The sequence below is a fragment of the Lycium barbarum genome, chromosome 11, assembly GCF_019175385.1.
Source record: "Lycium barbarum isolate Lr01 chromosome 11, ASM1917538v2, whole genome shotgun sequence".
In the NCBI taxonomy this organism is placed as follows: Eukaryota; Viridiplantae; Streptophyta; class Magnoliopsida; order Solanales; family Solanaceae; genus Lycium; species Lycium barbarum.
Window position 1 is genome coordinate 24,584,145 of NC_083347.1, and position 25,140 is coordinate 24,609,284.

At 37.4% G+C, this 25,140-nt stretch overlaps 3 protein-coding genes and 1 long non-coding RNA gene across 6 annotated transcripts; all 4 read left to right on the forward strand.

The window, feature by feature from the left end:
* The first annotated feature begins 898 nt into the window (after nt 1-898).
* Nucleotides 899-3,375, forward strand: LOC132617474 (uncharacterized). 3 transcript variants are annotated; one of them, XR_009573750.1, is made up of 3 exons: nt 899-1,111; nt 2,779-2,919; nt 3,000-3,375. It is a non-coding gene; the product is annotated as an uncharacterized LOC132617474 (long non-coding RNA). The 3 variants fall into 3 exon arrangements; XR_009573751.1 differs by having other exon boundaries at nt 2,782-2,919; XR_009573752.1 differs by having other exon boundaries at nt 900-1,111; nt 2,819-2,919.
* A 3,390-nt stretch (nt 3,376-6,765) lies between these two features.
* Nucleotides 6,766-8,347, forward strand: LOC132619582 (uncharacterized). Its single transcript, XM_060334440.1, has 6 exons — nt 6,766-6,898; nt 6,996-7,213; nt 7,304-7,461; nt 7,533-7,827; nt 7,910-7,978; nt 8,081-8,347. The coding sequence occupies exons 1-6, from the start codon at nt 6,766-6,768 to the stop codon at nt 8,336-8,338; spliced, it is 1,131 nt and encodes a 376-aa protein (XP_060190423.1). The 3' UTR covers nt 8,339-8,347.
* Nucleotides 8,348-12,231: 3,884 nt separating this feature from the next.
* On the forward strand, nt 12,232-14,580 carry LOC132619584 (uncharacterized). Its single transcript, XM_060334441.1, has 4 exons — nt 12,232-12,556; nt 12,849-13,282; nt 13,494-13,964; nt 14,191-14,580. The coding sequence occupies exons 1-4, from the start codon at nt 12,232-12,234 to the stop codon at nt 14,578-14,580; spliced, it is 1,620 nt and encodes a 539-aa protein (XP_060190424.1).
* A 12-nt stretch (nt 14,581-14,592) lies between these two features.
* Nucleotides 14,593-15,711, forward strand: LOC132619585 (uncharacterized). Its single transcript, XM_060334442.1, has one exon. The coding sequence runs from the start codon at nt 14,593-14,595 to the stop codon at nt 15,709-15,711; it is 1,119 nt and encodes a 372-aa protein (XP_060190425.1).
* Nucleotides 15,712-25,140: the final 9,429 nt, after the last annotated feature.

The following is a 25,140-nucleotide window of genomic DNA, read 5'->3' on the forward strand; positions in this document are numbered from 1 at the left end:
GTTCCAAAAACACATGCCACGCACCACAGTACCAGAATTTTGTTTAACCTTTCTAGTATTTTGTTATTCAAATATCAAGGGGAGAAAATTAAAGAAGGTTAAGAAAAAGATGTTTTTGGTCATCTTCTTCGTCATATCTGTGCAACTCTTTTTTTTCTTCTCGCTACATACATCAAATAACAGAGAAAGAAAATTATCACCAAAACAAGAAGTGAGACAGAATTTCCATAAAACCAAAAGCTAAAGTTAGTTTTGAAGTGGGGAGGATGTGTATTTGAAATCAATTGCTACTTGAATACAATATTTATGGGCTTGCTGTTTATTTTCAATGCTGCAATTATATTACACTACAATTGATGAATTATTAATGAGGTTTAATGGGAAATAGAATATGGGTGTAAAAATAGGAGAAATTATTGAGTTATAACTTATAATTACTCAGATGGATGAAATAAATTCTCCGTTTCTTATAATTCTTCAACTAAATATGGCAGTTAAGTATATGAAGTGTTGCATGTAGTTTGAAGTTTAAAAGGTGTTGGAAAATGTCTGTGAGAATTCCCTCTTTCCAAAAGATGCCAACATTTCTAAGAAACCCTCAATTAAATATGGCAGTTATAAAAGGCATCACAAGTTACATAAATGTTTTTTCTTTTTTAAGATAAAATAATTAAGAAAAATGAAAAACAAAGAGAGAAAAAAAATAGAATTCTTAGCCAAAGAGCGGTGTCACGTCACTTTTCTTTTGCCTAGCTTTATATAAATATCACACCATATATATATATAAAAGCAGGCAAAAGGCCCGCTGATGTGGCATCACACAAATGCATGGTTGGCATTTTCCTTTTTTCCCAGAATTCTGAGTGGAGAAAATTATTTAGCAGTTTTAAAATTAAAACCCCCACTTCAGAAACACCTCTTCGCCCTAAGCACCCCCACAAACTACGGCTAGGCTATTAAAGAAACACACAGCCCTCCCTGCTTCCACCGTCACTCTCCCTGCTCTTCTTCCTATTCTGCCTCCGCTTCTCTACCGTCATTCTCACCACAACTTACAAACTTTTCCTCCCCCGTCCCCAACGCCCCGCACAGCACAGTGCAACCCTCCCAGGTATCGTTCTCCACCCTTTGTAAACCACTTTTTGTTTATTTTATACTGCACATCTTCCCTTTTTTCCCGTTTACAATACTGCACAATCCTATCCGCTCGAATGCAAGAACAAATTTTTGCCGTACATCCTTTTACTCTTGCTCTCTGCATTATTTTACATACTATTAAATATCATTCTGGTTGAATAGAACTGAACAACAAATATGGTCACTGAAAAAAAACTACTAACAGCCTGCAGATCCGTAGCTAAAATTGTGCACCAAAGCGTCTTCGTTTCAGCCACTTGGCTTCCTCGAAAAGTTTGATGACAGGATATTTCAGTCGCATTTAAAACTTTTTCCCTTTAATATGTATACATTTAAGGCTTTGTTATTGGTTTAGGTTTGTTTCAAATTGAAACGCCGATTTGAGACCCGCAATATCCATGACATTTATAGTTGTTTTAGTTTCCGCAGCTTCTGTGACATTTGGAGCTTACTTTGCTTTCCGCATATCCCATGTATTTGGTTTATATTGTACTTCCCCCCTTTAATATGTATACATTTAAGGCTTTGTTATTGCTTTATGTTCGTTTCAAATTGAAACACTGTTTTTTGAACCGCACTATCCGTGACATTTATAGTTATTTAAGTTTCCGCAGATTTTGTGACATTTATAGCTTACTTTACTTTCCGCATAACCCATGTGTATTTGGTTTATATTGTACTTCCCCCCTTTAATATGTAGACATTTAAGGCTTTGTTATTGCTTTAGGTTTTTTCCAAATTGAAACACCGTTTGATGCCCCGCAATATTCGTGACATTTATAGTTGTATTTGTTTCCGTAGAATCTGTGACATTTAGAGTTTACTTTACTTTCCGCATATCTCATGTGTATTTGGTTTACATACAACCCACCCCCCCCCCCCCCCCCCCCCCCTCCCACATTGTCACCTTCCAGTTAGAGATTTACAGTTTATTTTCCTTTGCACATAGACCATGTGAATTAAGTTCATGCATAGTACCATTTTCCTGTGCACCCATTCATTTTCACACACACTTCTTAAATAATTTTGTACAGTAATCAGATATCTTTGCAGTCTCTTCCTCGACTTAAGTTAGTCAGATTCCGCTCAATTACCATCTTCTACCGCGTTGGGTCCCTTCGGTTAAAGATTTAACCGGTGAGATTCAGGGTATGAAAGCTGCCTTATAATGTGGATACACCTTTTGTAGGACCTGTTACTACTAATTTCAAGTGGAAGGCTTTTGCTCTTTATTATCTATTTGGCTCTACCAAATTGATTTTCCCTCTTCCTTGCTTAGCATTGCTTCTACTTTTTTCCCTTGCATCCCTTCAATATTATCTACTCTGAAGTTTTCTTGGAAGGTTAGACTCACAATATGCCTTTCCGGTCTTGGTCTTATTGTTAAATTAGTGGCTTCGAATTTTCATGCCCACGATACAAGACTAGGTATTGCTTTCGTTTTTCCGTTAATTACAGTTATGTACTCTGTAAGTACAATTTCCCCACTTAAAATAGTAGAAACAGATTAACCAACGCATCGTGATTTAGAGCTATTTTTGATTTCCACCAATAACATGCAAATTTTGTTTAGAAACAGTATCATTTTAGGTTTCAATTATTAATTTTCACACCACATACTTCTTGCTTAATTTTCTTCAGCAGCCTGACATCTTCCCACCCCCTTGTACGGATTCCTTAGGTGGATACTGCACAGTTACCATCTTCAACCGCACATTATTCGTGCGATGGATACCCCAACAACAGATCCCGCACAACAGCTTCCACCGAAGAAGTGTCCAGGTAAATCCCCCTGTTTGCTTTAGTGACTTTACTACTTTGTTGTTTATCCCAATTTAAATTCCCTTGATCTTTTCATACAGTTATTGTGCTACCTCGAAGCCCCAGAGATCTGACGTGCCCGATCTCACAATTGCGGATTCAATATCTGAGGAAAAAACAGGAACACTTGAGAGCCCAACTTTATGGAGGAGTTCTCTGTCATCCCGCAAACACCGAATGACTCCGCATACATTTGTTACCGTACTAATTAAAACTTATATTATCACATGTATTATGTCCTCCGATGGCCGACCATAATTCAACTGTAGTAGCTTATTAGACAACAATATGTACAAAGCTCCCGTAGCGAAGATATGTAATTAATCATTCCTGCAGCCTTTTACTTATTTTGTTGGATTTCCAATCTATTTATGTATGAACAAACATGATCTAATAAAGGGAATTCTGTTGACTTTATGTATTTCACGTATCAATAGATGTCTACATGGTTTCTACATTAGATCATTATGCATTACCACCAAATCGCTCTTTTAAACCTTTTGGTTATTTTATATAAGCGTTTGTTGAGCGTGATATATGTGAGTGCCTCCATGGCGTTGCAGCGGTTAAACAAATTCCTGCTCAAAGCTTTAGCTTGCTGTGATTGCCAGTCAACCACGTAGCAAATTCTACTCTTTGTCACTAAGTATTGGTTTCCTACGTTTCCTTTATTCCACTTATGTCCACGGTTAGCAGTGTTTGCCACTAAAAAATACTATCCGGTGGTGGATTTCTTGCCTCCCAAACTCGATATCCAACATCCGTCATTGTATCCTTCATGGAATAGAATTTTGCAAATAAGCATACTACAAACATATTAATAACTTAAACCAAAAAATACAACTAACGCTTACAGTTTTAGAGGTAATAGTTGTCTTCACAAAATCTCTAAGTGAATTTGATTTATATACGGTACCATTTTTGTTTGCAAATATTATTTTCCACATTGCAGGCTTCTTGGTCAACTTTGTTCAGCAATCACACATCCTTCCAGTCTTTTCAACGACTTCCTTATGTATATTCCGCTCAGTTACCTTCTTTAACCACACAAGATTCGTCTGCTGTATACAAGATTAAATCCACAGAATCTTAAGTAAGACTGCGCAAAAACTTACCGACAACATGGGGCTGTATGCAGCCAAAATTTTCAGGTCATCCACGATGGTAAGCATGAGTTGCAATTTCTTAATCCCGTTGCCGATAAGAACTAATTTTTGGTTGTCAAACAGACGCAAAAGCAGCTTATTGTGCTTGCCAGTTAACCACGCTGCAAATTCTACTCTTTGTCACTAAGTATTGCTTTCCTTCTTTTCCCTAATTCCAGTTATGTACACGGTTACCAGTGTTTGGCACCAAAAAATACAATCCGGTGGTGGATTTCTTGCCTCCCAAACTCGATATCCAACATCTGTCATTGTATCCTTCATAGAATAGAATTTTCCAAATAATCATACTACAAACATATTAATAACTTAAACCAAAAAATACAACTAACGCTTTCAGTTTTACAGTTAATTTTTCTCAGCACAAAATGTCTATGTGAATTTGATTTATATACGGTACCCTTTTTGTTTGCAAATATTATTTCCCACATTGCACGCTTCTTGGTCAACTTTGTTTAGCAATCAGCCATCCTTCCAATCTTTTCAACGACTTTCTTAGGTATATTCCGCTCAGTAACCTTCTTTAACCGCACAAGGTTCGCCCGCTGTATACAAGATTTAACTCGCAGTATTTAAGCCGCCCTGGATTTAACCCGAAATAAGCCTTTCCAGTCTCGGTGTTATTCTAAAATTAGTAGCTTCTCATTTTCCAGCCCATGATACAAGACTAAGTATTGGTTCCATTCGTATTTCTTCTTTCAATTATGTAATCTGTAAGTGGTGTTTTTCCACTAAAAAAACCTAACCAGGGGTGGATTTGTTGTCTCCCAACCGCGATATCCAACTTACGCCAGTACGTCTTTCGTAGTATATTCACCAAAAACTACTACAAACAGATTAAGAATTGAAACCATAAAATACTAAAAAAACTGACATTACGAGTTTTGCCTCCATGTGAGTTTGCTTTTTACTTCATTACCATTTTGTGTGCAAATATTAATTTGCACTTCATGCTCTTCGCCCATAGTTTTGATCAGCAATGAGACATCTTTCCAGCCTCTTCTACTACTCCCTTAGGTAGATCCCCGCTCACCTACCATCTGTAACCACACAAGTTTCGTCCGATGTATACAAAGAACACAGATCCCACACAACAACTGCCACCAAAGAAGTGTCCAGGTAACTTTCCCTCTAGCTTTAGTAACTTTACTAATGTGTTGTTTATCCCAATTAATATCGCATCTATCTTTTCATACAGTTATTGTGCTACCTCCTATACCCAGAGTTTCGACTTGCACAACCAATTCCATATTGCAGATTCAATATTTTATAAAAAAGAGGAAGAGCTGAGAGCCCAACTTTGCGGAGTTTTCAGTTATGCGGTTCATAGTGCAGCTTTTAATTATTATTATGTAGTGCAGTTTTTAATGCCATCTTCCTCCCTAATTATTATTACTATTACTATTATTAGAATTAATTCAGATTAAACTTATTATTAATATTATTAGTATTTAATAACGAACAATTATTAAAGAACAAAAACAAACAAGGACCAGTAGTTTGCATATTGAAGCCCTAAATAAACTGTAGTGACAAGCCCCCATAGATTCAAATGTTACTTTTGTCTTCATAAGCAACCGTAGACACATAACGTCTAACAATTGTTAATCTTTCTTTCAGAAGAAGTTGCAACCATTCCAAACCGTTGCCACTGTTTCAAAAAATTCAACCAGTGGTTTGTATATAAGCCTTCCAAAAACATTGTCTGGTCAATTTCTCACATCCTGTGCTCTCCTTCAAACCTTGCGACTACTTGTAGGCAATTTCTGACATCATCTTCTCTCTATTCCTTCCATTGTTATCGAATATGGCCTATTCTCTTCTTTCAGAGTTGCATCCTAATAGGGATGATTGGATGGTGAGAGTCCGAGTTTGTCGAGTGTGGGAATTCATTAATTTCAAACGAAGCAAAGATCTGGTTAGCCTAGACCTCATACTCATCGACGAACAAGTAATATATGCTTCCAACTTTTTCATACATGTATTTTGAAATCACTTATTGTAAAAACACTTTATGGTTGTGTTTTATCAGGATAATCTAATGCACGCTGTCATCTGGAAGAATCAAGTAAACAGGTTTCGGGATAAGTTGAGTGAAGGATCGGTCATTATTATTCGGAACTTCAAAGTTACTGACAATACTGGTGTATATAGACCAGTGTCAAGTAATTTCAAAATTACTTTCCTTCGAATAACTGTTGTCCAAAAACAACAGGAAGATATTGTTCGTCTTCCTGTAAATGGATTTCAATTTATTCAACCGGACATGATTCAGTCGAGGGTGAATAACAACACCATATTATCAGGTATCCTTATTAACATCAAAGGTTGGTCATCCAGCTTCCAAAGAACAAAAGTAATTCTGAACTTACCATTTCTCCCAATTCATGTTGCAGATGTGGTAGGTTGCTTATGCGGCATCGGTGACATAGAGAGTGTTGGTTCAAAATGGAAAAAGAGAGACATCGAGATCCTTACTGATTAGTAAGCCACTTAACTCATTTATGTGCCTTGCGTTTGGTCTCTTCATAAAATATAATTACTTTCCCGTTACATTATTTTTTATTTTGAGATTTGTTGCGCATATGACATTCTACATGAATCTGAAGGATTTTAACAGTAAAATATTTTGTTCTTCTTTTCCATGTATAGCTCTGTCAAATCAAAAGTCACCTTATGGGAAGAATGTGGTGAAAAATTTGATCCGTACTTGTACAAAACGGAATCTGACCCATACATAATCATTGTTACTTCAACCACATTAAAAGAATTCCGCGGTAACTATTTCCGATTTTAACTTACTTCCTGCAATTTTCCCCTGTAAACATCAGACCTAATCATAAAGCGGTGTTTTTGTGGAATCTTTTTTAACAGGAGAAATTACTTTTGCAACCACTTGTGCAAGTAAAATATATGTTAATCTGAAAATTGATTACATCAACTCTCTAAAAGAAAAGTATTCCAATAAATCTGTTGGGGTGGAAACTCTACAAAGTGCTAATGTTGAAACACTTCCAATAGAGGAACAAATGTTTCAGAATAGGATGAGCATTTGTGAATTGTTGGAATCAGAGTGGAGCATTGATATTCAGGTTATTAAACTGTTTATGCTGGATTCTGTTTTGGAAATTAGAAATCTATCACAATAATGTACTATATAATTGGGTTGTTTTATAATTTAGGAATGCATTGTTACGGTACGGGCCAAGATCACAAAAATTGACAACTCATTTGATTGGTATTACATTTCGTGCAACTTTTGCCGTAAAAAAATCAAACCTGCAAATGGTGTGTATACATGCCCTACTTGCACAACAGATTGCAAGTTCCCATTGATGAGGTAAGAACGCAATAAATAATGTAACTTCCATTTTAAATTGCTGAATAACCTAACATATTGTATAAACATAGGTTCAAGATTCACATTTGCGTGGCAGACAAAACTGGTGGTACAACTTTAGTACTGTTTAATGCTATTGCCGAGAAACTGCTCGACACATCTGCGCACAAACTGGTAAATCGGCTTGCATCGGGCGATAATGGTATACCTTCCCAAATAGAAAACCTGTGTGGCAAGGAGTTTGTGTTCAAGCTCAAACTCAACAGTTACAACCTTAAAGACGGCCTTGAAAACTTCACAGTTATAAAGCATTTCCCACTAGACGAGGAATTGGAATTGCAACACGCATTAGCGAAAGAGAAAAAGGTAACGTTATATACAGCGTTTCACTATGTCAGAAGCATTACATGTACACTATGAATAAGATCCCCGATTGTTTCTTATCCAGGGTAAAAACATAGTGGATGATGTTGATGAACCCGAAAACCAGAAAGCTGAAGGATTCAACAAGGGGAAGGTAATTTACTCTACTATCTTGATGCAGCAAGTTCCTTGTAACAACTAAATTTACATATGTATGATAGATATGTGATTCAATTTCCTTTGGAAAAATAACCAGAAACATGCCTCAGCCAATGACTTTGACGACGTAGTGGAAGATGACCTTGACAGTGATGGTGTTACGAGTACGAACCAACCAAGTACATCAACAAAACTTCGACGCTTGAAAAAAACTCAGGAACCTTCTACTCCATCTTTGGATAAGTTGGAAGAATGGAAAGAAGACCAACACGCTGCTGAAGGTGTTACCAGATGGACAAGAAGATCTTCTATAAGAACAATTTGGAAGAGAAGATTCTTAGATGACGATGATTAATGTTGGTTCGGGGCCTAAAAAGAATATGTACTATAAGCTTTTTTTGTAAAAAGTAGTCACTTATGTATGTAAACATATTGTCCTGCGATGCCTGATGGCCGCTTGTATCTGTTTTTACTTTAAAATACATTTTCCCCGATGTACCTATGATTGCATTATAGAAATAAATAATGTTTCACATGACGGCCTGTTTCTATTTTCCTTTGTTAAATGACACAACATTTGCACGGGGATGTTCTACAAACTTAACTGTAAAGTTTGAAATCGGCTCCTTTGAAGGACTTGAAAACATCATGTTCCATCTCTTAGACGTGTTGCCCTAATAAAATGGAGTACTATTTTAATAATCAAACAACATACCTTTTCACTAGTATTTGAATGGTAGAAAATGGACCATATGAAATAACAATAAACTACTGGAACATCAGCCATTTAACTGAAAACTACAGGAAGGAAAACACAATTGCGGACTTAATTTAATAATCTCTTGATGTCAGCCATTATTATTGAACTGTCGGGGCAGAAAGACAGAACCTCTATGGAGTAAGTTATTCCCGAACCAAATTCAAATATAGAAAACACCAAAATGGTGTATACAATGCCAGGTAAAAAAAGGGATGCCGCACAACTGTTTTATTCAACATAGTTATATTACATATAAGGAAACACCCGAAAGGTGTATACATTGGCACGATCAACGAACAGTTCTCTCCTACGATATTCTATGCAGTTACATCTTCTGAAATTCATTTACTAGACAAATTTATCGTATCATATTATTTACGTTGAAATTACTGATGCACCTAAAGAAATAATATACTATTAAATAAAAACTATTTGCGAGCAGTGTACAAGAACGAACCAAGTTAATTCAAAGACGGCAAACTACTATATCAAATGAAATAGAAGTTGCCAATTCGCGCATGTAAGTGTCTCACAGTTGTGATTACGAATATGGACACAATCATACCCTTACAGGTAATCGGAAAGCGCACCAGAAATCAGAATATATAAATACCAATAACGAAATCAAATAATACCAAATCAATCTTCTCAACAACATTACTTGGTGGCATTGTAACACCCATTCAAAAGAAAATAACGGACTGAAGCAGTTACCAAAATTTAAAAGTGAAGACCCAAAAGTCACAACTATTACAATCACTTACAATTTTTAATAAAACTTACAATTACAACCGCTGAAACATCCACGCCGTTCATGTCCAGGATCATTCATACGCTATATTTTTGGTGCACCAGTTCTTAAAACATTAGAGTTTCTCAGCCCTATCTCTTCATTCTTCTTCCTTATCCATTTAACTGCTCATGTTCCAAGTACTTGTATTTCGATTTGTTTTACAGAGACTGTGTTTGCATGACAACAGTGAAGTTCTTCTTCTACAAATTCAACGAGGAAAATTAGCAGACTACATTGCCATAAACGTGTCCTGTTTGTGTCATTTTACATATTTGAGGTTAGTGGCCAATTACAATTTATACGTTTACACTATTCAATTCCTTTCTAACAGGTTCACGCCAAGAAAGCAAATAACCCCCATCAATCTTCCCAAAATAAGGTTAGTTCCTGCTTAGACGCCTTGATGTCCTTGGAATACCGCGTGCAAATAGCACAACCAAGTTAAGGAGTTTAAATTTTTCAAATAAAAAAAAACCCTAACGGCACAACTATTACATTCGCTTACAATTTCTACTTTTAACTTTCGGTTACAACCGCTTAAACGTCCAACCGATTCATCTTAACGATTGTTGGCACTCAATATTCTTCCGGCCCCAATTCTACTTCTTCTTCTTCTTCTTCTTATTCAAATTTGAGTCAATTACACAGAAATAAGGAAGTTGAATTTAATTCACAAACACCGTAAATAACACTCATGTCTGTAGCAATAGACACCACTTCCACTGTCATCATCCATTATGTGATTTTGCATACACGTTCTTCAACATAAACTCTTTGTGTGTAAAATAAATATCATTATTGTCGTAGCCTTTCATCCTTAATTATATTAAGCACTGAGGCATTTTTAATAAAATTCATCAAACAATGCGAAGTCCAAATACAGAAAACGTGTACAACTACCAAATTCATTGTAGTACAACACACTACTGTTGCAATTGTCCTATAAGTCTTTTAGAATTTAGGCTGGTTTCCACACATGCCCTGCGTATTATGTTTCCATACCATTTCAATGCCCAAATGTTCCTTCTGTGTTAAAAAATTGGAAACATACACTACGCAGAATCAGATCCAAGATAGACAGTGTTTTTTTTATCAAAACGCAAGCTTAATCCATCGACAATAATATGCAGTCTAGAATCCCATAAAGGAGTCCCCTGCACGTCGCTTTACATATTTGAGGTTATCAACCCATTATAAATAATACATTTATGCTATTCAATTACTGTGAAACAGGTTCATGGAATTGATCTCAGACATTGTTCAAGAATTTAGTGCCTCCGCACATACTCCTCGGGAAATTAAACTTCTTGAGCAGCTGCTACCTGATTTAGCTCGGCAAGACAGGATGGTTCAAAAGAAATGGAAGAGCTATTCAGCAGCAGGGAATTTTACAGAAAAGAATGACGCAATAGTCCATATCAATAAATGCAGATACATTTATGCCCGATTGAAGCGCAAGATCGCTTTAATTAGAAAAAAATACAAAGATCAACCACTAAAGAGAATCGATCTGGTTCTAAATTTGGTGGTAAGGTGCACCCAACTGATGAACTTAACAAATTCAACAAGCCGAGAAATGCTGATTCCACTTAATGGTATGTTTAGCACGCAAAAGTTTTCTCTTACGCTAAATGCTTATATTGTTTATCAAATACTTTCATTGGCCAGATTCCTACACAACAAATTGGAACTTTGGCCCTCCAACGTGCACCTGCCAATATTGTGGGGCCATTTTATGGTATGAGGAGCGGACAGAAAAAACAAAAAAGACAACACAACCAAAATTCAAAATTTGTTGTATGGAAGGACGTGTACGACTACCGTTACTGAGTCAACCACCCCTCTATCTCAAATATCTCTTGGGCACAGAATCCGGACAAATGGGTATCAATTTCAGGAAAAACATCAGGGTTTATAACTCCATGTTTGCATTTACATCTATGGGAGGCCGAGTTGACAGATCTATAAATCATTCAAAGGGCCCATATGTTATCAGGATGAGTGGTCAAAATTATCATCACATTGGCTCACTGTTGCCAGAACTAGGCAAGAGCCCACGGTTTGCCCAGCTCTATATATATGATACTGAAAATGAGATAGATAACAGAATGAATAGTCTGATGCATGAAGAAGTTGATCCACAAATTGTACGGGGGATATCTGAAATGCTAGACGAGCATAATATTCTGGTAAAATCATTTCGGATGGCAAGGGATAGATATAGAAATCAACCAGAATTTGTGTTTCGTCTGCGACTTCTTTCAGACAGGACTAAAGATGGCAGACAATACAATATATCAACGGCTTCTGAAGTCGCTGGCTTAATAATAGGTGATCTTACTGATGAAAACTTCCATCGAGATGTTATTGTAGAACATCGAAAAAAAGGACTTCAAAGAATCACAGATTTACACCCAAGTATCATGTCTATGACTTATCCATTAATACATCCGTACGGCGAAGATGGATATAGGCTTGGAATTCTTCTGCAAGATGTAACCAACAAAACATACATCAGACAAAAATTGACAATGAGACAGTTTTACGGATTCAGGATACAACAAAGGCTTAATGAGGGATACACTCTTCTACAAGCTGGTAGACTATTGATGGTTACATGGCAATTGAGGAAGAGAGATTACGATATATCCGGAATAACCAAAAAAATCTTAGGTCTGATCTTGCTTCCGGATTGATGGATGCTGTTGTTCGAGGAGATTCTGATTGTTCTATGGTAGGGAAAACTATCCTATTGCCTTCAACGCACACTGGGGTACCTCGATATAGGGCACAAAACTATCAAGATGCAATGGCGCTTTGTAGGTGGGCTGGATATCCGGATTTGTTCCTTACTTTCACTTGCAACCCAAAGTGGCCAGAAATAAATCAAATGTTACGCTTAATTGGCCAAGAAAATGATGGAAGCCAGGTCGACATCATATGCAGAGTCTTCGAGATAAAATTATTTCACCTCATGCAACATCTGAAAAAGAAGAAGCCTTTTGGAAAAATAATTGCTTGTAAGTTAAACGCAGTAAATACAATTGAACAAATTTCAAATTAGTCGCATCTAAGGCATACAACAAGAGATATACATCTAAATTATCACTGAATATGTATGAAAGAAGTATGAAAAATAGGTCTTTTACAATAGAAGCTTTTCCCAGGAAAACAAATAAAACAAAATAGCTTGACGGCTTTATTTGGAAAAAAATGAATCAGAATGTATACAACCTCAAGTAACTGCATTTATGTTTAGTTTTTTATCACTCGTGCATCCTAACCATTGCGTTTATACTGTTGATAATGCAGGTATATATACAATAGAGTTCCAAAAGAGAGGCTTACCCCATGCACATATATTGCTCTTCTTGCATCAAACATTAAAAAGTCCCTCTACAGATCATATTGACAAAATAATATCAGCAGAACTACCTGCTCTTGAAGCTGATCCTAATGGTTACAATGCAGTGAAGAACTTTATGATGCACGGACCTTGCGGAGAACTGAATCCCCACTGCCCATGTATGAAGCAGGGCAAGTGCACAAAATATTTTCCAAAGAAATTCAATGACCGAACAAATTTTGACTCGGACGGATTCCCCATTTATAGGAGAAGGAACACGGCTGTGGAAGTGAAGAAAAATGGCGCCTACTTAGACAACAGATATGTCGTCCCTTACAACAGGAACTTGATTGTCAAATTTGATGCACATATAAATGTTGAATTGTGCAAATTACTCAAGGTCGGTGAAGTACCTATTCAAATATGTCCATAAAGGGTCTGATAGAGCAACTGCAACTATAGAATCTACCGGTACTGCTGCAGACAATGATGAGATAAGAAAATATCTAGATTGCAGATATATATCGGCTACAGAAGCTTGCTAGAGGATATATCAATTTGACATACATTACAGAGAGCCGGCAGTTGAGCGATTGCCTTTCCATTTACAGGGACAAAACACAATAGTATTCAAAGAGGATAAGCGAGCTGAAAGTGTACTTAGCAGACCCGATATAGACAGGACAAAATTCACTGAATGGTTTGAAGCCAACAAAGTGTATGAGGATGCCCGAGAACTGACATATTCTGATTTCCCTACGCATTGGGTTTGGAATGCGACAGACAAAAAATGGAAAAGAAGACAAAATGGGAGGTCAGTTAGGAGAATTTACTTCGCACATCCTGCAAGTGGAGAGCGATTTTACATGAGAATGCTGCTTAATTTTGTCAAAGGATGCACCTCATTCGAAAGCATCAGAACAATCAATGGAGTCAAGCATAAAACTTACCGAGAAGCATGCTACGCATTAGGATTGTCAGATGATGATAAAGAATGGAATGGCTGCTTGGCTGAGGCATCAATTTGGGCCACGGGAAATGAGTTGAGACATCTCTTTGTAACGATACTTATCCACTGTCAGGTATCTGATTCAAGCATGGTTTGGAAAAACAACTATGAAATACTATCAGAAGACATACCCGCATTGCAGTGAAAGAGATTACGAATGAAAAATTTGTTGTTAAGTCAAGAACAAATTGAAGCATATACATTGTTCGAGATTGAGAGCATACTGTTAAAGATGGGGAAAAGTTTGCAAGACATAGATGGAATGCCAATTCCAGATTCAGCCTTACTACGCAATATAGGAAATCAATGAGGAGCTAGACTATGACAAAGACGAGCTAAAGAGAGTGCATGAAACATCATTTGCTTTGTTAAATGATTGCCAAAAGACAGCCTATGATGCAATAATAACATCAGTTGAGAAAGATGAGGGAAGATTATTTTTTATAAATGGACATGGGGGTACTGGTAAGACATTCCTATGGAATACAATTATTTCGAAGCTCAGATCACAATCAAGAATAGTTCTCCCCGTTGCTACTTCTGGAATTGCAGCTTTGTTATTACCAAATGGTAGGACAGCACATTCCCGCTTCCATATCCCTTTGGATGTCACAGCTGAGTCAACTTGTGAAATCAAACAAGGCAGCCAGTTAGCAGAATTACTAAAGCAAACATCTTTGATTATTTAGGATGAAGCACCAATGGCCAACAAGTTTTGTTTCGAAGCCATGGACAAGACTTTGAGAGATATCCTCCGAGTGAGGTATGAAAATAGCACAGACAAACCTTTTGGAGGACTTACAGTTGTCTGTGGTGGTGATTTTCGGCAAATACTACCAGTTATTCCAAAGGGTACACGAGCTGATATTGGTGATGCATCGATAAACTCTTCGTACTTGTGGCCATTTTTCACAATTTATGAATTGAAGAAAAATATGCGACTACGTAGTGGTAAAGTAAGTCCATCCGAGGCTTTAAAAATTGCAGATTTCGACAAATGGTTGTTACAAGTAGGAGATGGATCAGTTTACGATGATAGCAAGAAGGAGCTTATTAAAATACCTCAGGATGTACGCATCAACACGTCTAATAATCCAATATGTTCGATTATTGAGGCAGTTTATCCGTCCCTCTTGCAGAAGTACAACGACCTAGGATATTTTAAAGAACGAGCAATACTGACACCAAAAACTGAAATGGTTCATGAGTTGAACGAGACAATTATGAAAATGATACCGGGTGAAGAAAGAACATATTTTAGCGCTGACAATGTATGCAAAGCAAGCGTGAACACAAACGATGAAGAAATTTTGTACCCAACTGAATTTCTTAACAACTTAAGATTCCCTGGCATCCCTAACCATGACATACACTTGAAAGTGGGCACTCCGGTTATGCTGCTTAGAAATCTAAACCAAACAGAAGGTCTATGCAATGGAACAAGATTGATCATCACGAATCTTGGTATATGGTCTGTCACTGCTAACATCATTTCAGGGAAGAACATTGGCTCTAGAGTAACAATTCCAAGAATTATTATGTCGCCTACCGAATCAAAATGGCCATTCAAGCTTAAGAGACGGCAGCTTCCTTTAGCACCCTGTTACGCTATGACAATCAATAAAAGTCAAGGACAATCTCTTAACCAAGTCGGACTGTATCTTCCGAAACAGGTATTCACCCATGGACAATTATATGTAGCGGTCTCCAGAGCAACAACAAGATCAGGATTAACAATACTAAATGCAGACGATGACATAGAAGACCCTGCATTCATTAAAAATATTGTATACAAAGAAGTATTCCAGAATGTATGTTAGAGAGTTGAAGAGACCAATTACCAATATTCATTACTATATATAATATTATAACAAGTGCTTAATTAATTATAATCACTTTACAATGTCGTGTTAGCAGATAACTAGGCATACATATGTCGATTCACTCTATACAAGTCGGAATTTATGTGGTTCATAATAGATTATTCCTATACATTGCACTACAACTGGTGAAATGAATTGGACAATAGACATCGGAGTGAAGGCAAAAAAAGATAATTGATGAGCAATATCTAATACGTTCTATGATAAAGTGCTAAGGGTGTAATACAATTTTATTCCCTTTGGGTTCTGTTGCCAATACAACATACAAATGTTTATATTTGGAGGTCGCTATTCATTGTAGAATACATTTGGGGGTATCCCATCTACATTAGATACAACTAATGAGCTAATGTGCAACGACTTTGACACACTAACAGAGAAGGCTATACCCAACAATAAATGTGTAATTATTTAAATTAATTAATGTCGCCATTCCAATCGGCTATATGAAGGATGTAACTGACAGTGCAGCGCCACACCACATACGTGCGAAGCACTAAACACAAAACAAAAAACAAAATACAATTCGGACACATTGAGATAAATTGGTACGCACAGAGTAACATCCTGAGTTGCTATATTTTGTATACAAAAAAAAAAAAAAAGGAGAATAAAACTATTATAGGTATTCATTAGAGCTTCTTAAGACATTTGCCGAAACTTTAATCAATGAAATACCGTTAATTTATCTGTATTGATCAACTTAATAGAGAATGCACATACGTAAGCTTAATGAGGTCGTGCAAGACCGCGCGAAGCGCGGGTGATTTTGGTAATTCTTTAGCGTTGTATACTTTCGAGCATCAAAGAACAATACCTATATAATGTATAAGATATTGTAAGCGAGTCAACAGTCCAAGAATTTTTCAGTGTTCTCATGCGATATTAAATATGTCGAGACTCAACAATTTCAGTAGCTGGTTTACATTTGACATTTTGTTCAAAAAGTTACTAAGTACCAAAAAAAAAAAAAAAAAAAAAAAACACTCCTAATGATGAAATTTTCAAAATTATATAGTAACAATCAAATCTATTAAACTTGAAATCAAATATATTTTGATTTGACGACTAATATATTTATGATAGTCGGATAACAGAAAAATATTACTTACAACTTTTTTGACCGCGCGAAGCGCGGGTATAACAATGTGAAAAATAATAGTTGAATCAAAGATACGTATTATAATCAAGATATTTTTAAAACGAAACAATCTCCTTAGAGAGAACGTTTTCCAACACAAGGTAACCAAACAATGAAACGTTTCATGGAACACACCATGAGCGCAACTCAGAAAAGTAGAATAATATCGTGAAAATCACCGAAAATAATTAAATAAATCACCGTATTTACAGCATTGAGCATTAAAAATTCTACAGGAAAATCTCAAAATTGAAGTTATAAACTTTGGGATTTGTAATCTTGCTCGTCCTGTCCCTTGTCCGAGTACCCAAACCTGTAATCCTCCATATCCGTATATGCGACAGGCATAAATTCACAAAAACGAACCAAATATATAAACGAAACGGAGCATTAGCCCCATAACTATTGAATTTGATGAGAAGTTGTGTATTACCAGAACCCATGGCTGAATTCCGATGATATAGAATATGCCTTTAATACTCATTGAGCACAAAAGTTTCCCCGGAAGAGCAAATCTTTTTGGGAAGAAGTGATGGGCTTCTTCTGATTGTTACCAAATCTTTGCATCATAGATACTTAAAAGAGAGGGCTATTTAATGGTAGCCATGTATATGCGGGTGTGAAGGAGTAATGACGCAGGAGAGAGCAAAATAAACCGTGGGAGAAAGAAGAGGGAGAGACTAAATCTGTAGAGCAGTACACCTTTCAGGGGAGGGAACTTGGCAAAGGCAAATAAATAACTAAGAGCAAAACCTTATAAATCATAATCCAAAAACAATAGTACTCGAAAGCAGTGACAATATCATTTCCGAATGCCACAAAGGCCTTATCAATAATCTCAAGAGGCAAAGCATTTTAGTCTTTATTGGATTCAAAATAAATTGAAATAAAGAAGTAGAAGACATATACAATGTAGATGTACTCAACTTGAAAGTATTGCAATTTTCACTTCTTATAAGACAGTAGTGCCAATTAGTGTTTAATACTCACAGAACAAAATTTACGTCCTTGACTCCTTCAAACAATACTGCCTTCAAACTGTCTTAGTTATAGGTTTTTTTCAAATTGAAACACCGTTTGATGCCCCGCAATATTCGTGACATTTATAGTTGTATTTGTTTCCGTAGAATCTGTGACATTTAGAGTTTACTTTACTTTCCGCATATCTCATGTGTATTTGGTTTATATACAATACCCCCCCCCCCAAGCCAAAGCTTCAACAATCTAGAGGGTTTGTATTTCTTACAATATTACAAATATTATACTACGTTCTCTGTTCACTTCGTGCCTGATGCCGGTTCAGCTTAGTGCACTCTGCACTTATTTGGAGGGTCTGGATCCGGTTGACGACGGCACCCCGCAGGACGATGTTGATCGTCATGCCCGTTTGTACCTGCTTATTATATTCGGGGGCATCTTGTTCCCGAATTCATCGGGTGCCTTTGTCAGTTTATGTTACTTGATTTTTTTGGAGCATCTGGACCGCTTGGGAGACTACAGCTGGGGCGGTGCTGTTTTAGCGTATCTTTACAGATGCAGGCAGGCAAAGGGCCCACTGACGTGGCACCGTAGAATCATAAGATTTGCATTTATCTCTTTTTCCAGAATTTTTAGGGGGAAAAATTAAAACCCGCCTTGTAAAATTCAACCCCACCAACTACAGACGCCTCTTCGCCCCCTTGCAACCCCTCAAACATAGTCAAGCATTATAAAACCAGATCTCCCGTATTTTCCCATCAAAATCCCTATTCTGCCTCTTCTTCCCCAAATCATTCTCTTCACAACTTATCAACTCTTCTTCAGGCATCCCTCGTGCTCCGCTTAGAGTTTATTATCTTTTCCACATACCCCATTTATATTTGATTTTTTACTGGGCCGTTCCGTAGGCGTGCCGTTAGTTGCAACTAATTCGTTTTTATTTATTTTTTATTTTTTATAGTGATATGCTTTCATTCTCCTAAAGTTAATTGATAAACTGTACATTTACTCTGCTTTTTGGATGGACTTGGACCCATTTATACAACTTGAGGTGGAAAACAAACCTAATCTTTTTGGTTGATCCCGTTTTTCCATTTTTTGGTTGACTCGAATGAATATTTAACAAATAAAGAAAAACTATAGTACTGTGGCAGCGTTAGTATATAAGGAATGTCGCTGAAAGTCTAATAATCTATTTCAGTTGGAGAAGTATTAAAATAGAGAAGGACTAAATGTGTTCCATTTGCCCTGGCTTTATACGCAATTAGCATTTATTCTTGAATTCACACTTTTTGCGTGTTTCTGGTTTGTTTTCACAAATTCCATGTGCATTTGGATTATATATTGTACAGGCTGATTGCCGTTAAAACTCTAACTATATTCATATTTGTGTCTTCGATACGTTTGCACTTTAGCCTGTCTCTCGTTCTTTCCTGATTGCCGAGAAAACCTCTGAATGTGTTCCATTTGCCCTGGCTTTATAGGCTTCTAGCGTTTCTTCTTGAATTCACACTTTCTATGTGCATCTGGTTTGTTTTCACAAATTCCAAGTGCATTTGGTTTATATACTGTACCCTCTGATTGCCGATAAAACTCGGCCTGTAATCATATTTGTGGCCTCGATACGCTTACACTTTAGACTATCTTACAACTTTAGGTACGTTGAGCGGCTTTACAAGCACTGTTTCATTAGACAAGGTTCTCCACCACAGGTTCCCTCCACCTTTAAACACTATTTCCTTACTCGCAAAATTCGCGACATTTAGATTTTTTTTTTTAGTTCTCAAAGATCCAATGTGTACTAGCTTTATATACAGTGCCATCCCGTACCAGTACACTACATGACCATTGTCATCTTCCGCTTAGAGATTTGCGTTTATTTTTGTTTACACACATTCCATTTGAATCTGGTTTAGATACAGTGCTATTTTGGTTTTGTTTATATTCAATACCATCCGATTGCCGAGAAAATTATGATTTTATTCTTATAGACAGTACCATCTTGCACGAGTTCACCACATGACCACTGTCATCTTCCACTTAGAGATTTAGAGTTTATTCTTGTATACACAAATTCCAATTGAATTTGGTTTAGATACAATATTTTTTTTGTTTTGTTTATGTTAGAATATGTCCCAAAAGGGTTTATCGAAATTGTCCCATACCAACTGAGATTCGATAATTGTCCCATTCCAACTGGGATTCGACTGGCTTGTCCCATTCCAACTGGGATTTTGAACATCAAGAAAAAAAGAGCAACTATCAAGACTATATTCCACAATTAGGTTAGAGAGAGTTTTCATTGAGAGATTGTAATCTTTCGTTTCCTTTGATCTCGTTGTGCTTCGACACCCTGTTGAGATCGTTTTGTATTCTCTGCGCTTCGCGCCCCGTGGATTTTCCCGTCTTGGGTTTCCACGTAAATCTTGTGTTTATTACGTTTATTGCTTTATTGCATTATTGTTCTTGTGTTGGTGCATCCTAATCGGTTCCGATGTATCGCTCGTTTAATTCTTAATAGCTTATATTCAGTACCATCCGATGGCTCCTGGTTGATTTAACTTGTGCTATGGCTTTTCAGTCTTGGTCTTATTGTTAAATTAGTAGCTTCTAATTTCCATGTCCCCCACGTAAAATCTTGGTGTCATTATTGCTGCATTTTATTCTTGCTGATTTAACCATAACTTAGTGTTCCGCGTTTATCACTAATACCGTGAATATTATTTTTGTGGGTCTATTTTATTCCCAACAAGTGGTATCAGAGCCAAGGTCCTGTCTGAGTATGCTCTGTGGTTGCAGCACAGTCTGAACTTCCACATCAGAAAAGAATTACTTTGGTCTTCGAATAAAATAGTATTTGTATTTGTGATAAACAATGGAAGCCAACACTAGTAGAATGGTTACTTTGAGTGGCGTAAATTATGCCATTTGGAAGGGCAAAATGGAAGATTTGCTCTATGTCAAGAATTTTCATCAACCTGTCTTTGGAAATAAAAAGCCTGATAATAAATCAGATGAAGAGTGGAACTTGTTGCATCGGCAGGTTTGCGGCTTTATTAGACAGTGGGTTGATGATAATGTGTTGAACCATATTTCTGGAGAGACACATGCTCGGACCCTATGGGAGCATCTTGAAAGTTTGTATGCTCGAAAAACTGGTAACAACAAGATGTTTCTGATAAAGAAAATGCTGAGTTTAAAATACCACGATGGTTCCGCAATGACAGATCATCTGAATATTTTTCAGGGGATCATGAACCAGTTATCTGCTATGGGCATTAATTTTGATGAAGAAATTCAAGGCTTGTTTCTACTTGGTTCCCTACCAGATTCTTGGGAAATTATTAGAACTTCATTATCAAATTCTGCTCCGGATGGTGTGATCTCTATGGATCTTGCCAAGAGCAGTCTTTTAAATGAAGAGATGAGAAGAAAATCTCAAGGTTCCTCCTCATCAGATGTCTTGGTGACTGACACTAGGGGGAGAGGCAAGAATCGTGGTTCTCAAAATAGAGAACATCATAGAAGCAAATCCAGAATCAGACTTAAAGATATTGATTGCTATCATTGCGGGAAAAAAGGGCACACAAAGAAGTTCTGCCGGATTTTGAAAAAGGAAAATAGAGATAAGGAGGAAAAGAAAGAAGATGGCAATCGTGTTGCCGCTGTCACTACAGAAGATCTTGTTACTGTCCTTGATGCGGATCTGATAAACATTGCTTGTGATGAGTCAAGCTGGGTTGTGGACAGTGGTGCCGCATCTCATGTGACATCAAGGAAGGAATTTTTCTCATCCTATACTCCGGGTGACTTTGGAACTTTGAGTATGGGTAATGAGACTATATCTAGGGTGGCTGGTGTTGGAACGATTTGTTTGAAAACTAGTACTGGAACTAAACTAGTTTTAAACAATGTAAAGCATGCACCTGATATTCGTTTGCACTTGATCTCTGTTGGTGTTTTGGATGATGAGGGATATGTCAGTACCAATGGTGCTGGAAAGTGGAAGCTTACTAAAGGTTCCATGATTGTGGCTCGTGGCGAAAAGCGTCATGGTCTATACTGGACTACGGCCTCTACCTGTGTTGATATGGTGAATGCAGTTGAGAGCAATAGCTCTTCAACGTTATGGCATAAGAGGCTTAGCCACATTAGCGAGAAAGGACTAAATGTTCTGGCCAAAAAGAAATTATTGTCAAATTTCGAAAGTGCTAAATTAGAAAAGTGTGAGCACTGCTTGGCTGGAAAACAAAATAGAGTTTCTTTCAAGTCTCATCCTCCTTCAAGAAAGACAGAGTTGCTTGAGTTGGTGCATTCAGATTTATGTGGTCCAATGAAGACAAGGACTTTGGGTGGTGCACTTTATTTTGCTACCTTTATTGATGATTGCTCAAGGAAACTTTGGGTCTACGTCTTAAAGACTAAAGACCAAGTGTTGGGTGTCTTTAAGCAGTTTCAGGCCTCAGTTGAAAGAGAAACTGGAAAGAAGCTGAAGTGTATTCGTACAGATAACGGTGGTGAATATTGTGGACCGTTTGACGAATACTGCAAGCAACAGGGTATCAGACACCAGAAGACTCCTCCTAAGACTCCTCAGCTTAATGGTTTAGCAGAGAGGATGAACAGGACCTTGATGGAAAGAGTCAGATGTTTGCTTTCTGAAGCAAAGTTGCCGAATTCCTTTTGGGGTGAGGCTTTATTGACCGCTGCACATGTTATTAATCTATCCCCTGCGGTTGCTTTGCAAAGTGATGTTCCAAACAGAGTTTGGTATGGAAAGGATGTTTCCTATGACCACTTGAAAGTGTTTGGTTGTAAAGCTTTTGTACATGTGCCTAAAGATGAAAGGTCGAAATTAACTGCCAAGACAAGGCAGTGCATCTTCATTGGTTATGGCCTTGATGAGTTTGGTTACAGGCTATATGATCCAATTGAGAAGAAGGTTGTGAGAAGCCGTGATGTTATCTTCATGGAGGATCAAACCATTGAAGATATTAACAAAGCGGAGAAGATAAAATCTTCAAGTTCTGAAGGTTTAGTTAATCTTGATCAAGTTCCTCATACAAATGCTGATGAAGTTGGTGGGCTCGATGACGATGGTGATGCCCAGAATCATGTTCCAGATCAGCATGTTGATGATGATAACGATGCTGCTATTGATGAAGTAGATGCTCCTACTCATGAAGTCGTGGATGAGTCAGATATTCCACTTAGAAGGTCTACTAGACAGCATGTTCCTTCTTCCCGTTATTCACCTAATGAGTATGTATTACTCACTGATGGGGGAGAACCTGAATGTTATGAGGAGGCTATGGAAGATGAGCACAAGGATCAATGGATTGAAGCCATGCAAGATGAGATGAAATCTCTGCATGAGAACCATACTTATGAGTTGGTGAACTTGCCTAAGGGCATGAGAGCTTTGAAGAACAAGTGGGTGTTCAAAGTTAAAGCCGAAGAACACAGCTTGAAGCCCAGATACAAAGCTAGATTGGTTGTTAAGGGATTTGGTCAAAGGAAAGGTATTGACTTTGACGAAATATTTTCTCCTGTCGTGAAAATGTCCTCCATTCGGACAGTTCTTGGTTTGACTGCTAGTCTTGATTTGGAGATTGAGCAGATGGATGTGAAGACTGCTTTTCTTCACGGTGACTTAGAAGAGGAGATTTATATGGAACAACCTGAAGGCTTCAAGGCAAAAGGTAAAGAAAATCTTGTATGCAAACTCAAGAAGAGTCTCTATGGATTGAAGCAAGCTCCCAGACAGTGGTACAAGAAGTTTGAGTCTGTTATGGGGGAGCAAGGTTACAAGAAGACTTCTTCAGATCATTGTGTGTTTGTACAAAGATTTTCTGATGGTGACTTTATCATCCTTCTGCTATATGTGGATGATATGTTGATTGTAGGCAAAAATGCTTCCAGGATTGACGAGTTGAAGAAACAATTGAGTAAGTCTTTTGCAATGAAAGACTTGGGTCATGCTAAGCAGATTTTGGGCATGAGAATTACTCGTTCGAGAGATGAAAAGAAGCTTTATTTGTCGCAGAAAAAGTACATAGAACGTGTACTAGAGCGCTTCAATATGAAGAGTGCTAAGTGGGTTAGCACACCTCTTCCTGGTCATCTGAAATTGAGCAAAAAGATGTGTCCTACAACAACAGAGGAAAAACAGAGAATGGCCAAGATTCCTTATTCCTCTGCCGTCGGAAGTTTAATGTATGCAATGGTATGCACTCGACCAGATATTGCTCATGCAGTCGGTGTTGTTAGCAGATTTCTCAAAAATCCAGGGAAAGAGCATTGGGAAGCTGTGAAGTGGATACTCAGGTATCTAAGAGGAAGATCAGATGAATGCTTGTGTTTTGGAGGATCAAATCCAATTTTGAAGGGCTATACAGATTCTGATATGGCAGGTGACCTTGATAACAGAAAATCCACTACTGGATATTTGTTTACTTTTTCAGGGGGAGCTATATCATGGCAGTCAAAGTTGCAGAAGTGTGTCGCACTATCTACAACGGAAGCGGAGTATATTGCGGCTACTGAAGCTGGCAAAGAGATGATATGGATCAAGAGATTCCTTCAAGAACTTGGATTGCAGCAAATGGAGTATGTTGTTTATTGTGACAGTCAGAGTGCAATAGACTTGAGCAAGAACTCCATGTACCATGCGAGAACAAAACACATCGATGTCAGATATCATTGGATTCGTGAGCAATTGGAAAGCGAATTGTTCCAAGTCAAGAAGATTCACACGAATGAAAATCCTCAGATATGCTGACCAAGGCGGTACCGAGAGACAAGTTTGAATTGTGCAAAGAACTTGTCGGCATGCACTCAAATTAGAAGCCAGTGTACCCTCCTTCAGGTGAATGGGACTGGAGGGGGAGATTTGTGGGGTCCAGTCCCCTATCCCATATTTTAAGGAAGGAAGATTTTTCTTCCTTTGACAAAATCACATTTGTAGCAATTGTGGAATTGGCCAACAAGCCAATTCTTTTGTTCACATTTTCGTGATGTAAGCGCTTACCTCATCATAGTCGTGACGTAAGCGCTTACCTCATCATAGTCGTGACGTAAGCGCTTACCTCATCATAGGAAATTCATTCCTATAAATAGGCAGCTTATGGTTCATTTGTAATACACCAAGATCATTTGCTATACACACCAAAATCTCAGACAATACATCTGAGTGAGAGCAAAGTGAGGTATTCCATAGACTGTAAGAAAATAGTCTGTGAAGAAAA

What these genes read in the sequence shown, in the direction of transcription:
- LOC132619582 (XM_060334440.1), top strand. Translation starts at nt 6,766, where the DNA reads ATGTATAGCTCTGTCAAATCAAAAGTCACCTTATGGGAAGAATGTGGT. An exon ending in AGTGGAGCATTGATATTCAG is followed by an intron (nt 7,214 to 7,303) that starts GTTATTAAACTG and finishes TTTATAATTTAG; the next exon opens with GAATGCATTGTTACGGTACG. An exon ending in TGCAAGTTCCCATTGATGAG is followed by an intron (nt 7,462 to 7,532) that starts GTAAGAACGCAA and finishes GTATAAACATAG; the next exon opens with GTTCAAGATTCACATTTGCG.
- LOC132619584 (XM_060334441.1), top strand. Translation starts at nt 12,232, where the DNA reads ATGGATGCTGTTGTTCGAGGAGATTCTGATTGTTCTATGGTAGGGAAA. An exon ending in TTTTGGAAAAATAATTGCTT is followed by an intron (nt 12,557 to 12,848) that starts GTAAGTTAAACG and finishes TTGATAATGCAG; the next exon opens with GTATATATACAATAGAGTTC. An exon ending in CGATACTTATCCACTGTCAG is followed by an intron (nt 13,965 to 14,190) that starts GTATCTGATTCA and finishes TACGCAATATAG; the next exon opens with GAAATCAATGAGGAGCTAGA.
- LOC132619585 (XM_060334442.1), top strand. Translation starts at nt 14,593, where the DNA reads ATGGCCAACAAGTTTTGTTTCGAAGCCATGGACAAGACTTTGAGAGAT.